Genomic DNA, 14,351 nt, shown 5'->3' on the forward strand with positions numbered 1-14,351 from the left:
ACGTATTTCCTTTTTTGTATGTAAACGAATGACGATTTTGGGATTGTCGTTATTGTGTGACGTTTAAATGGCAAATTGCCGTTGAGCTACTTTTCTCCATCACAAAAATAACTACACTCTTAAACGGTTGTATACATTTCTTTATATGTACACATTTTCATTGAACCACCTCAGAATGATCAACATGAAATCACAGATAACACACAAATGCCAGCAGTAGTGTATGTGAGATGCTGAATTGGAATGACAAAAAGCTTTCGGAAAGCAGCCTCCAGCGGAAACACAACAACTATGCAGTTTTAATTTAAAATTTAAAAGCATCTAATGAGCTGTGTGGACGTTGGAGGTCAGTGCAGTATGAACCATCTAAAAGAATCATAAACTCATTCACTGCCATAAATTCATTTTAAAAAAGATTATTAAAAATTAGGGGAGACAGGCAATTCAATGTTTTAATCGTAATTAATCGCATGACTTCACTAGTTAACTCATGATTAATCACAAATTTCATATCTGTTCTAAATGTACAATAAAACAATTCTAGCTTTTCATACTCTTGTTAACAAAAGAGGAAAAACAAGTTAAATAGAAATAGTTCAAATTAATTGTTGACGTTTTTAGCCGTCAATGGCAGTGAATAAGTTAATATTGCACAAGCTTCCTCACCTAAGGCCTCTTGAACTCTCTCTCTCACACCCAACTAAAACTGCAAAGGACCTCTCCATGCTAACCAATTAAAAACTTGATGAAAAGTGCTAAAATCTAAATACATAGAGACTTTCTTACTATTTAAAATTTTAAATATTAATGGCACGCTGCCGTGTCAAAACGAATCAAAGAAACACAAAAGCTAAAAACGTTCATTGGTCAATTTGAGAAAAAAAAAGGACAATCAATACTAGTTCAACCCTGTAAGGCACAACAAGAGCCTACAATACACCTTGTTAGCATTAGCATCTAGCCACAAGTGATAATCCAGTCGTACTGCATTTAAAAGGAAGTCAAATGTAAATGTGTATGTACTAGGTAACGCTGTTGCGGATTGTTTGCCACGGAGCCAGCCCTGGAAAAAAAAAGGCCTACTTTCCCAGATGCTACACGACCAGCTACCACCCTCCGGAATGTCCTCAAATCGTCTGAATAAGGTAATTCATAATGTAACCCTCAACTCCCGCGTGCGCCCCTAAGAACATCAAGTAGAAAAAGAGTAAGAAACCCACAGCTTTGTAGAAGACAGCATACAAGAAGTAACACGTTGTCCTTCAAATACAAATGAGGTGCAGAATGTGAGCGCGATCAAAAATAGACACAGCAAAAGTGGACTTTTTCAACTTCATGTTGGATCTTTTCAGCCAAACAAGTCTTTAAGGTCGTTGTTGGCGGACGTGCTGTGCTTCAGTCCGCTGTGGTTGGCAGCGGCGGCGGCAGTTTGAGAGAAGTTCTGCGGGCTGAAAAAAGGGTTCGCTTGCATCCCGAATCCCGCCGCCGAAGCCCCTTGCATGACGGGCTGAGCGTTCTGTGCCGGAGTGAACTGGCCGAGCCAAGGGGCGCCGCCTCCGGGCGCTATTTGATTGAGGGGGACTTTGGGCTTGTTGGACGTGAAAAGGTTGTCCAGCGCTGACATGTTCACCTGGCCGTGATTCTGCGCCACGGCGCCGAAGTTGGGGGTGCTGGCGGCGGAGGCCATGCCGCCGTAGACGGCGGAACCGGGCGGTCGCATGGCCATCCCCATGCTTGCCGTAGGAAAGCCCATGGCCGGGTTGAAGCCGTTGGACACCATGGACGAGGGGGGGAAGGCGGACATGGCGGGGGAAGCCTGCGCCATGGGTGGCCGCGGCGTGTTGGTTAAAGACATCGTGTTCAGGGACGCCATGTTGGTGAGGAGGCTGCTGGTCAGATCTTTTGTCTGCAAGAAAAACAGACAAAAATTAAAGACCTACAGTTTTGTGCTCAAAGTCTGTTTCGATAGGAAAGTAGTACAGTAATTGGTGTAAAGGAAGTGATTGATCGTCATTTTTTTTTTTGGACCTGTGAGTTGGCAGAGGCGGCCGGTTTGATGCTCTGCGGCGCCAGTGGCTGCTGACTCCTCAGTTTGGCCGCCTGCTCCTGCTCCTTAGCCAGTCGCTGCTTCTCCTCCAGAGTCAGAGACATCTGAAGACAGTCGAGACACGTAGTTAAAAACATCTTCATGAAACCAAATATGTGGTCTTCTTACTCTATTGGGTTGCGGGGCTGCCGCCGAGGACCCGTTCTCCTTCCCGTTCACCCCCGCGCTGCCGAAGATGTCGTCCATCTGAAATCAATGGCGTTAAAAAAAAACCCACACAATCATGCTTTCATCCAGTAACATTTCTTGTTGCTCTCGACCTTAAGTAACCTCACCTGGTGCGACGACGGCGGGTTCTTGGTCTCCTCTGATGACTTCTCTGCGCCGGAGATGTTCAAACTCCTGACGGGGCAGACGGCGAGAAACAATTATAGAGAAAGAAGGCCTCTTTTTTTTTGCGTTGTTGGCATTTCATACGGAAATCACCTCTGCTGCTCCTGCATGATGTGCAGCTGCTCCAGCTTGGTCTTATGCTCCGCCTCCATGCGGCTCAGCATCTCTCGGATGACCACCATGAACGAGTTGAACTGGAACACGTGAGATCTTTACGTCAAAAAACGCTACCGCATCATAATTTAACAATGAAAATACAAAAAAAAAAAAAGAAAAGGAAAAAAAAAAAAGTACCTGATTGAGGTTGAGGTTGCTGTCGATGCTGAGCGACACCAAGTGCGGCAGAGTCTTGGTGGCCAGGTTCTCCTTGGGGACGCCCAGCTTCTTGTGACTGAAGGTGCACTTGTAGATTCCTGAAGGAGGTGACAAGTAAGGCGGTGCTCAAGCAAACCATAAAAAAAAAAAAATAATAATCAGGAAGTCAAGGATTCGAATCTCACCCAGGATTCCCATGAGCACCGCCGGCTCCCTGGAGGGGATCTGCTGCAGGAAGGGCAGGATCTCCTCAACCACAAACCACTTGTCCATGTATTCCAGGATCTTCCCGAGACACACCAGCGAGTTGACGCGCACCTACGCCGCCACGGGGAAGGCAAAGGTCACCGTGGCTGTGCGTGAGAGTGTTTTTTTTCCGAAAAGGTGGAAGAAGACTCACGGCGAGCGAGGACGTCTGCAGGCAGGCGGATTTGATGCGAGGGATGAGGGAGTTCTTGATGGAGGGGTAATCGATCAGGTTGGCGAACGTCGGGATGATGTTGAGGCACAGCTCCTGGAAGACGTCGCACATCATCACGGCATGCTCGTTTTTGCCATTGGTGTCCCACTAGTTAGCTTCCCAATTATTATGTAGTATGTAAGTATGTATTTTTTTCTCAAAATATCAACATTTTACTCGTGCAAAATAATATATATTGCTCATAATAAAAACTTTTTCTTCAGAATTTTTTTGTCTCATATTTCACCTCTACTCTAAATGTAGCATTTCTTCCCCCCCCATCAACATTTTATTCTTATAAAATCAGTAAAAAAAAATCCCCATAAAAATACCTATTTAAAAATTATTTCTCATAATATTACAACTTTATTCCTTTGAATTCAAATATTTGTATTTCTAATCGAAGTTTTTCATGTACATTATTTTCCTCCCTAATAAATGTGTATTTGTTTCTAATAATTTATTTTCATGAAATTAGTACTTTTTTTGTTAACTCATTCACTGCCATTGACGGTTATAAACGTCAAAAAATCATTTTAACTATTTCTATGAGTTTAATTTTTTTTTCTACTTTTGTTAGCAAGAGTATGAAAACCTAGAATTGTTTTATTGTACATTTAGAACAGATATAAAATTTGTGCTTAATCGTGAGTTAACTATTGAAGTCATGCGATTAATTACGATTAAAAATTGTAATCGCCTGACGCCCCTAATTTTTAATAATCATCTCGTCAGGCGATTGCATTTTTTTAATTGGAATTAATCGCATGACTTCACTAGTTAACTCACAAGTAATCACACATTTTATATCTGTTCTAAATGTAAAAAAAAAATTCCTAAATTTTCATACTCTTGTTAACAAAAGTATGAAAACTTAGGATTTTTTTTTTTAAACTAATAGAAATAGTTTAAATGAATTTTTGACGTTTATAGCCGTCAATGGCAGTGAATGAGTTAATACATAACTTTATTCTTTTAAAATATATTATATTTTTTCATAACATTCTGACTTTATTCATGTGGAATTTATATTAACTCATTTGCTCCCAAAAACGTATAAATACGTTCTATTTTAAATATGACCATGTTCCCAAAGACATATTTATAAATGTTTATGAGCATACAGAAGGCTTTGCTGAATATAATGGTTGAAGCAATGGTAGATATTACAAAAACGACCAGCAGGTGGCAGCAGAGTATAAGAGAACAAGCCATGTTGCAAAAAGCTTTCCCCCACTGTTTTAAACAGATTTGTGAATAATGATGAAACTTTGCTATATTGTAATACTAATTGCTGCAAAACGGAAACAGATAGAAATACACTTTTTTTTCCTGGTGAAAGAAGAGACTCTAATCTTTTTTTTTTTGGTAGGTTCCATTTTTTTTATAGCAATAGAACACAATATTCTGTGGGCCTTGCAAAATTAGTCAAACTCCAGTAAAACAGCCGGGAGCGAAGGGGGTTGCTTCAGTGAAGATGGCTGCCAGCGAAGTGCGTTAACTGTAATGCTATCTGCGCCCCAACATTTTTAGGTAAACTATTTTTAATATGACCAAGACATCATTTTATAAATGTTTTTTTTCCATAGGAAATTTAAGGTAAAAGTTGATTTGAAATAAGTAACATTTAATTTCAAATCTAAAATGTGCATTTAAACTAACGCTCTGTTAAAAAAAAGAGACAATACAAGTATTATTGTTCGACAGTCATCCTGCTCTCGTGTTATTGTGGAAGCGCTACACAATACTGTGATAACCAACACACAAAATGGCCACCTGGATCTGCACAGAGGGAGCTTCCAGAGCTCGGTAAACCATCGGCAGCACGCTGTTCTTGATGTCCTCCGCCGGTGTTTTGGTCAAGAGCAGATCCATTTTTTGCAAGAAAATCAGCAGAATCTGCACGGGGACACGGGCGGGAGTTATAAAACCACTTCCTGATCAAGAAGGTAAAGAACCAGCTAACCACCTACCATGTTACTAGCCTTAAGAAGAAGCATGGGAGGAAATAGAAAGACGTCTGATAAAGTGACGAAGCACAATATAGATTTTAGCTTTAGCTTTTTATGGAGCATTGGGTTCTACCTGGACGGGCTCGTGCTGCTTGAAGACGGGCGTGAGGTCGGGCAGGATGAGGCGGACGTACTCGTCCTTGGTGCACTCCTCGGCGATGAGCAGCACGTTGGGCAGCACGAAGGGCACCATGTCCGGGTTGACGAACTCCGAGGTGAGGGACGGAAGGATGCGGTAGACCACCACTCGCTTATCAAGACAAAGTTGAAAATGGATTTCTCATTATTGTGTTGACCCTCATTATGACATTAATGCATTCCATTAAGTTTTATAGGGGAAATCAACTAGATGTGGGAATCTTTGAATGTTTCACGATTCGATTCGATTCCGATTTTTGGGTGCACGATTCGATTCAGAATCGATTTTTGATTCAAAATGATTTGATTGACTGATTTTTGCTTCAATTTGTAGATGTTCAAGGAATTGTAATGATCTACTCCAGTCTGACTCGCTAATGCTAATTAGCGTGCTACTCGCGGCACTTTTATCACTCAAAAGAACGGCTCCATGCTGCAAAAAAATAACTTTTATTGGAATAACTTGATCGTGACTTTTTCCTTCTACTCTCTAATGTGGCTACAGCTTAACAGTGTATCAGACCACGTGGAACCACACTGCCCCCAAGTGGTCAAATCAGATACAACATGAACAGCGCTACCAATAAAAGGCACACATAAACAAATCGAAGACAGTATAAAATCATTTAAATAAAATCGATTTTGGGACATTTAAAATCGATTCTGAATCGTACTAAATGAGAATCGCGATACTTATGAGAATCGATTTTTTGGCACACTCCAAAAATCAACCCCCATTTTTTTTTGTGACAATAATATGCCCCACTGGTCTAAATATGGTCATCTGGTTAATATTGCGTTAGTGGAATATGAGTTAAGCAGCAAAATCCTGCCGTTTTTATCCATCTCAGGGGGCGGCCATTTTGCCACTTGCTGTCGACTGATGATGACATCACAGTTGCTCAGGGCTCAGGCAACGACCAATCACAGCTCACCTGTTTTCTGAAGCTGAGCTGTGATTGGTTGTTACCTGAGCCCTGAGCAACATCGATGCTGTGGCAAAATGGCCGCCGCCTGAGATGGCTAAAAATGGCTGGATTTTGCTTCATAATGAAATAGTAATCAGAATGCCATGTTAAGACTAGGTTAAGGTTGACTTCCACTTTGAGTTTACCTTGGGAAGTTTTGGCAGGACTTTGGGGAGGCCTTTGTAGAACTGCGACTTCTGCAGATTATCCCTCTGGAAAAGCGAGTCGAAGTACTGCAGCGTCACCGCGCCCACATCGTTGAAAAATGGAATCTGTTTTTTTGCAGATAGGAGAAATCCATCAGCCGCACGCCCGACGAGGACGATGTGCCACGCGACGAAGCCGACCTTGGTCATCTGGTCGGCGTCGGGACGCAGGTCGGGCGTGACGCTGAGCAGCATTTTCACATGCTCGCGCACCTCCTCTGGCAGCTTGTTCAACAGCGCCGGACTTATGTTGGTGAGCTGCAATGCGCAAAAAAAACATCCGTTGGAATGCGAAAGGCAAATCGGCAGCGACGTCGGCGCTCGGCGCCAACCTGGTCGAGCTGCCGGCTGAAGCTCTTGAAGATGTCGTGCTTGTTGACGGCGCACACGGGCTTGCCCTCGTTGAAGACGGCGTGCGCCACCACGCCCAGCGAGTACATGTCGGAGGCCGTGTCACAGCTGACCGACAGGATGTACTCGGGCGCCAGGTACTCGGGGTTGGGCAGGCACAGCGGCGGCAGGTTGGGCTCCCATTCCTTACACGAGTACTTGGGCTGCGAGGAGACAAAATGGCAGACATACGGGGACAAATCGACTTCTTTGTGATTGAAATCACACAACCAAGTAAATATTTCATTATCTGCGTCGTTCTCAGAAATGTGTCCAAAACGAGGACAGGCAGATCGTGTCTCCTTTCACTCACATCGATGTCTGACGGGTTGCTGGATGAAATACTGAAATCAAAACCCATAATCTTCCACGATCCACTCTTGTTGAGAACAATGTTTTCTGGACACAAGTTTCTGTGGACCATCTTTACTCCGCTATGCAGGAAGGACAAACCCTCAGAGATCTAAAATAAAAAAAATAAAAAAAGAGACAATTAAACATCTGATATTCAATCTGATAGTCTCTCAGGTTCTTTCCTCTTACCTGTAGCAGGCCGTACTTGGTCTCCACGTCATACAACTTGTACTCCTTGATGTCGTTGGGCACGGGGCTGGGCAGGTTGTCCCAATGGCCCAGCACGTTGGACAGACTGGCGAAGACCGGTTCCGTGCAGAAGGCCAGACAGTCTCTGGATAAACCACAACAAAACGTTGACACATTTTCCAATCTGTGACATCTTGGTCACCTCATAGTGGGGTCAAAATGAACTGGAAAAAAACCCTGAAAAAAGTTACTTGGGGAAAAGGCATTTATATTGAGGAGACGCAAGGGAGAAGATTAATGTTTTTTTTTAGGCCATTAAAATATATTTTAATTTAGTACCTTAGTAGCATAATTGTTACAAGATTATTAAAAATGACCATGTGCTTGCTAAGAATTGTGTTTTTAGTCATTTTCCCCAAAATGTCTTAACCACAGTAAAGTGTCACTTTTAACTCATTCGCTGCCATTGACGGCTATAAACGTCAAAAATTCATTTGAACTATTTCTATTATATTATTTTTTTTTATTATTAACAATAGTGTGAAAACCTAGAATTTTTTTTATTGTACATTTAGAACAGATATAAAATTTGTGATTAATCGTGAGTTAACTAGTGAAGTCATGCGATTAATTACAATTAAAAATGTGTATCTCCTGACGAGATGATTATTAAAAATTTGGGGCATCAGGCGATTACAATCTGTTCTAAATGTACAATAAAAAAAATTCTGTTTTCATACCCTTGTTAACAAAAGTAGAAAAAAAATATGTTAAACTAATAGAAATAGTTAAAATTATTTTTTTGACGTTTATTACCTTCAATGGCAGTGAATGAGTTAAAGGGGAAGCCAACCCCCAAAAAATCTGTACAATAATATGGTGTATACTGTATACACGCCGACTAGTCAAAACACAGCATTCTAATTAAGCAGCAAAATCCACCTGATTTTATCCATCGAAGGGGGCGGCCATTTTGTCACTTGCTGTTGACATCACAGTCGCTTAGGGCTCAGGTACCGACCAATCACGGCTCACCTGTTTTCTGTGTTTGGTCATGCCACATTGGCAAACAGAGCCGTGATTGGTTGTTACCTGAGGCCTGAGCAACTGTCATGTCATTGTCAGTCAGTGACAAAATGGCCGCCCACTGAGATGGATGAAAACGGGTGGATTTTGCTGCTTTATCCATTCCACAAATGTGATATTGATCAGTGTAGAAGTATATGTTTCCTCCCACCCCATGTGGACATATCAAGAGTGTGCTAGTCACCGCGACTCCTCCAGAGGATGCTGAACGGTCAGGAGACGGGGGTGTCGCAGTCGGGTCAGCTGTTGCACCCCTCGCTTCAGGGATTCCACGATTTGGTCCTTGTCAAACTTCTGGTACTTGTCAATCATCTTCTTATCAAAGACAAACACGGCCACTTCCTGGAAATGACAAAAGGCATCCCGTGAACATTTCTGCCATTGCAAAGGGTCGGTATAATACGACGCACCTGCTTAGTGGACTTCTTGGTACCGTTGTAGATCCTCCAGCACATGCCGGGACCGGCGCTGGCGATGTGACGGCCCACCTCGAACTCCCGTGTGACAGGGTTGCCCATGACGGCGCTGGTGACGTCGGCCGTCACTTTGGTGACTGTGCTCTTCAGCTTGTTTAGCATGGACTCCATGATAAGGCTGGAGCGGGCAGCTGGAAGGATGCCCAGGGTCGGGTTAGGATCTCACATGAGGTAAGGCGTTCACTTTTTCAGATTAATCATCATTTCAAGAAATGTCTCCGAGACGCGTCCAGCCAAAATAAGGCCCTCAAAACACTTGAAAAGGAAGTTGATGCCAGATTATGCAACGGGAAGTCTCATAAAAGAACACAGTTGAAAAAATGTTCATGCCACTGTGCAACACTTTGGCTAAAATTCTCTTTTTTTTTATGAAGGTAGACTGAAAACTGAGTCTGTAAATTCTTGTTCTGCTGCAATCACTTCGAATTGGAAATCTAATTTGAAATCCATTAGTATGCCAGAAACATTTTCAGTTTGTCTAAATTAATTAATTATGATCACCTGTCCAACTGTCAACATCTGAGCTTTTTTTTCTTTTTTTTTTAAATACACAATCCGTGCATTATTTACGTTCTGTATTCTCAGCAGGATCTTGGCAATGATTCACCGCTTGTTTGGAATGTTAGTATGAATATCTAACACATTGTTCATGTAACTAATCATTAAACATTATTGATGACGAGCTAGTCGTGGCTCGGGACAGGTTACTCCAGCTAGCATACAGCGATAACTTGAAGTACTAAATAACGGCAGCTCGCTGACATGTTCTCCCTCTGTGACGTTAAAGCACATTTGTTCAATTCTCTCTATTTAATATTCCTGGAATGCTTCATCGCGGCAGTCGGGAGGCGAAGCTAACTAGCCGACAATGCGCAGTAACACCGCAGTCGTAACAATCAAGAGTCACAAACTGCTATTTGGTCAAACTTACACAATTATAGTACAAGATGTTTCCAGGCGATTCCCTTTTAAAAAGTCCACTCCCCGAGGAGTGCTGTCACTGACGTGTGTTGCTCACAGTCCCCATGTTTTCAAGCAGCCTACAGAATGAGCTAGCATGCTAGGCTAGGACGCCCGACATTTGTTACTTCCGGGTTCAGCGACGTCACGTTTTCCAGGCGGGTCACTATTTTGCAAGGACAACTACTGTGCAGTTCAACGTGGTCACTATTTTGCAATCTTAAATGACAATATACATGAAAATATAGAGAATATAATAAAAATGCACGCCTCTAATACGTTGAAACGTGATAACTAATGGCAATTGAACAACGTTAATGGTCATAAACTTAAAAATACATGATTTAATATGTACTTTAATTAAAAATAATGGTCATAGAAGGTATATACTAACTGTAACCTCACTGATCAGCAGTTTAATTAAAAATGAACATATTTCATCATAACACATCAAAAATTACAATCAATGTATCTGTGTGGAATAAAGTGCATTCTAAAATGGCTCCAGTGCACTAGTGGGGCTTCAATCTATCGCTCTCTAAATTATTATTATGATTCAAGTGCATACAGCATTAATTCATTATTTTCTAACACATAAACTTTCCTTAAATTAGCTTATAAAACAACACCGACAGTAATCATTTCTTTTGATTTGACAAACATCCAATAATAATCACTAAAAGGATTCCAATTACAAAGTACCAACTACCATCAAGACAAATCCACTCGTTTTGTGTTCAGATGCTGTTGCAGAGATGCTGGAGGAAGACCACAGGGTGATGCTTCTCAAATTGCTTGAGGCGCCTCCTCTTCTCCCTGCCGCTCATGGAAGATGAATCTATGTGGCGGAGGAGGCACTTCAGGCTCTCGTGCGTGGCATCGTCACGCCGCTTCCGGTATTCCTGTGGCGTCACCTGCTCGCAGAAGGCGAACGCTGAAGCGAGGGAACAAACCGTCAGCGTCAACAATCGTACTGGTGTAGCCCACCTAATGAAATCATGAAATCTTACTTGTGAAGGAGTCCACATCTTGGCCTTCCTGCAAGGTCCTCAGTGTCTTGTGCACAGCTTGGATGAGGGATGTAGGAGTCTACAAGCATGGGGGGGGGGAAAAATCACTTTTAAATATTACTTTTATAAACACATAAGAATCAGAAATTACCTTGAAGAGGTCTGAGTGGTTATCCATGAGAAAAAGCACCAAGGTCTCACTCTGTGCTCGCGTCAGTTCGCTATTGTGGACGACGGCCTTCTGAAAAGCACGGCAGACCACAGCGCGGTTGTCCGTCTGCAAGCAAAAGATACCTGTGAGTGCTGGAATTGCGCTACTGTGTATGTTTTTGTGTGCAGGAGGCTACTTGTTTTTGGAGGCGGCAGGCGTGAGGGCAGGCCGCAGCCGCCATAAAGACCAAAAGACGCCGGAGCTCATCCCGTGCGCTGGCCTGCAGCAGGTGCAGGCACAGCAGTGAGGCTCGAATGGCGTGGTGCAACTTTGCGACTCCTGCAAGGAAACCAGTCAAAATGTAAAATGCATTCATTAATATATAAAAATAATATTTTGTTGTCATTTTTTTTTTAATTCATAAAAGTTAATTATATGTTTTAAATTTTGTTTACTTTTTTTGATACATTTTTTATGTTTATTTTATTTTAATTTTTTCCTAAATATTTTTTTAAACTACGTTTAGCATACGTTTTTTTCCCCAAATGTTTAAATATTTTTTTCTGTTTAAAATGTGGTTAAATATACAAAAAGAAGCATTACATAAAAAAACATGAGATACTGCTAACATCGTTGGGACAATTGAAAGGGTGCTACATAATGTTATTTATTATTAGTGGCTCTCGAGGACCGAACCTATATTTAAAAAAAAAACAACCAATTCATTGGTTGGTGTTTGCGTTTACCAAGCAGCTTGAGAATGGCAACGTGCACATCCAGGTAGCGCCCCGAGAGCAGAGGCCCCTTCTCCCGCCCGTCGTAGTGTTTGGCGATGGCATCAAAGAGGAGCCGCTTTGCCCGCTCCGACGACTCGGCGTCATCCTGTTGCCGGAGGTGCTCACAGGCGGCCACGATCAGCTGGTCTGGGAGGAGCTCCAGGCAGTCGGCGGCGGCCGACAGCCACTCGTCCCACCTGAGGACGAGTGGAGTCAGTACGTTTAAAGTGCTTAGAAAGAGAAGAAGTGTGAGACGAACTCACTGGGGTAAGTTGAGGATGTCTGGCAGCTCTCTCTCCAGGCACGTGTTGGGGATCACCAGGTCCTGCAGAGGTGCCCTCCCGGCTCGAGTGCGACTCCTGGCAGGAGACGCCAGGATGTTGTCCAGCACGGGAAGCTCGATCGTCTGCAGCAGCTGCAGCAATGCTTGCTGCTTCCACACTTCCTCCACCACTATGAAGCCACGGTAGAGCCACTCACTTCACTTCAACACAAGACAAACTGACTCTTGGAACTGACCTGTTTGTGGCAGGAAAGAGGATGTGGGCGGAGGCGGGGATGGCCGCAGGTTGATGGACCTTAAGAGCCTCTCTACCTTCCTATCAGGTGGTCCCACAGCAACAGGATTGGAGATGGTATACACGTCGTTCAACCTGCATTAAAAAAAACTAATTTGAGCATCACTGATATGGCAGACTAAAAATTGCCTTTAAAATCCACCTGGACCGCTTGTTTTTCTTCATCTCCACTTCCTCAGTATCACTGTTGCGATCCTGCCCCTTGCTCTCTATGAAGCGGTACAGGCTTCCGCCGCCATCCTCAAACGTCACCTCCTTGTCCCGGCGAAAGAGCTTGGCGCCCACCGGCTCAAACACCCTGGCCTCCATCAAGGCCTGGCAGAGACGGGTGGCCGTGAGGCGCGACACCTCACCACCCCCGGCACGAAAGGCGGCGTTTTGCATCAGGTAGCTCAGCACGGCATCCACTGCATCAGAACCTGCGAAGCTGTTGATGTGGACGCGCAGGTGCCTGCGGTGATGGCGCACCTCTACTTGGGTGCGCAGGGCGTGGATGATGTTGTGCCACAGCTGTGTGGCACCAAAAGGACCAGAGATACATGCTAACACAGATACAAAGTGCAAATTGAGAGGTACAGGTGTTATACAAATAATATAAAAGGTGTACAGTACATATTTCAATATGCATAAAATTTGATGGTACTTAATGTACAGTATAACATTATTGTACAGTAAAGTACTTATCTGCATTTCAAATGGGGGGACCATTCAAAAAAAATTGTTTTTTAATCATCTGACCTTGAAAAAACCCACAACCTGGTTTGTAGTTACATCAACTTTACATTCAAGTTAAGCTGAATGTATCTCCATTCGGTCCTATATAATGAGACTAAAAATACATATTTTTTCCTGCTATATTGTACAATAATCAAATTCGAATTCGCCGTATTGCTTTTTGACACTTGCCAAGTTGCCCTCATAGATAATAACGTATCTCAGTTACGGCTTGAATATAAATAAATATCATGTAATAATACAATATTTTTATAATCAAAATCTTACCACGATAGTGCAAATTGTCACGAAAACTTCGCGTTTGGCTATTAAGCCGTCGAAATCGCGGAGTTAAATCAACCGCCATTCTGGTCAAACATGTGACGTCATTACCTTTCTTCCTCGTCATCATCTAAGATGGTCGACGTGTGTAAAGCACACTGCTGCTACTTTCAGGCAATGCCACGCACTGCAACGTATTAACATTTTAATTTTGTACAGCACTTGCAAAAAAGTTAATGTAGCCTCGGAGTGTGTGTGATTGTGGGTGTTTAAGTTTTAGACATGATACCTCCATAAAAATAAGCTTAAAAACAAAATATTGTTATTGTACTGGCTTTGAATATTCGCCAAAATTATTACATATATAACACGGTCGCCGTGTTCATTCTCTTCTGCACGGTTCGTTTCACAATCAACATAAGAACTTTTAAAGAGTAACGAAAGAAATTAGAATTGTAATTACCTCCCTCTCCTCATATCGTCAATAAGTATGGAAACACATTTTAAGTTGTTATATATCATGTAAGGATTTTCCGAGACAAAGATTCAACATATAGCAAAATAACTGTTTTTGTTGTTGTTAACTGAGACCTTGGAACCTGTGTTTAGTACAAAATAACTTTTTGTAACTATGAGACCTTGGAATATTCCTAACGAAAAGATAAATACAAATAAAATAGAGACATTGGAGCAACACTTTTTTCACCCACACTGGAATATAAAACACTATGATGTAATATGAGACGATACAACAAGAAAGAGAGTAAATGAAAGAAAAGGAGAGCAGTTTTCTAAAATAATTAAAAGAAAACATAGTTTAGAAGATGGTTAAGAAAATCCAAGTTT

The 14,351-nt window shown here is 42.4% G+C and overlaps 2 protein-coding genes across 4 annotated transcripts; both read right to left on the bottom strand.

The window, feature by feature from the left end:
• Nucleotides 1-119: 119 nt before the first annotated feature.
• scyl2 (SCY1 like pseudokinase 2) lies at nt 120-10,105 on the bottom strand. 2 transcript variants are annotated; one of them, XM_086059654.1, is made up of 19 exons: nt 9,966-10,105; nt 8,969-9,165; nt 8,743-8,900; nt 7,473-7,617; nt 7,243-7,392; nt 6,872-7,093; nt 6,681-6,797; nt 6,480-6,605; nt 5,301-5,477; nt 5,189-5,200; nt 4,992-5,114; nt 3,156-3,269; nt 2,941-3,073; nt 2,735-2,853; nt 2,534-2,634; nt 2,383-2,449; nt 2,216-2,293; nt 2,029-2,151; nt 120-1,906 (listed from the first exon to the last, which is right to left on the bottom strand). In XM_086059654.1, the coding sequence occupies exons 2-19, from the start codon at nt 9,143-9,145 to the stop codon at nt 1,349-1,351; spliced, it is 2,700 nt and encodes an 899-aa protein (XP_085915780.1). In that variant the 5' UTR covers nt 9,146-9,165; nt 9,966-10,105; the 3' UTR covers nt 120-1,348. The 2 variants fall into 2 exon arrangements, with proteins under 2 accessions (XP_085915780.1, XP_085915781.1); XM_086059655.1 differs by lacking the exon at nt 5,189-5,200.
• Nucleotides 10,106-10,334: 229 nt separating this feature from the next.
• Nucleotides 10,335-13,611, bottom strand: depdc4 (DEP domain containing 4). 2 transcript variants are annotated; one of them, XM_086059824.1, is made up of 9 exons: nt 13,512-13,611; nt 12,652-13,051; nt 12,451-12,584; nt 12,195-12,381; nt 11,902-12,128; nt 11,352-11,494; nt 11,156-11,281; nt 11,005-11,083; nt 10,335-10,928 (listed from the first exon to the last, which is right to left on the bottom strand). In XM_086059824.1, exons 1-9 carry the CDS (start codon nt 13,588-13,590, stop codon nt 10,732-10,734), a joined length of 1,572 nt encoding a protein of 523 aa, XP_085915950.1. In that variant the 5' UTR covers nt 13,591-13,611; the 3' UTR covers nt 10,335-10,731. The 2 variants fall into 2 exon arrangements, with proteins under 2 accessions (XP_085915950.1, XP_085915949.1); XM_086059823.1 differs by having other exon boundaries at nt 12,195-12,384.
• Nucleotides 13,612-14,351: the final 740 nt, after the last annotated feature.

The sequence above is a fragment of the Leptonotus elevatus genome, chromosome 17, assembly GCF_054856555.1.
Source record: "Leptonotus elevatus isolate MCC_2025b chromosome 17, RoL_Lele_1.0, whole genome shotgun sequence".
In the NCBI taxonomy this organism is placed as follows: Eukaryota; Metazoa; Chordata; class Actinopteri; order Syngnathiformes; family Syngnathidae; genus Leptonotus; species Leptonotus elevatus.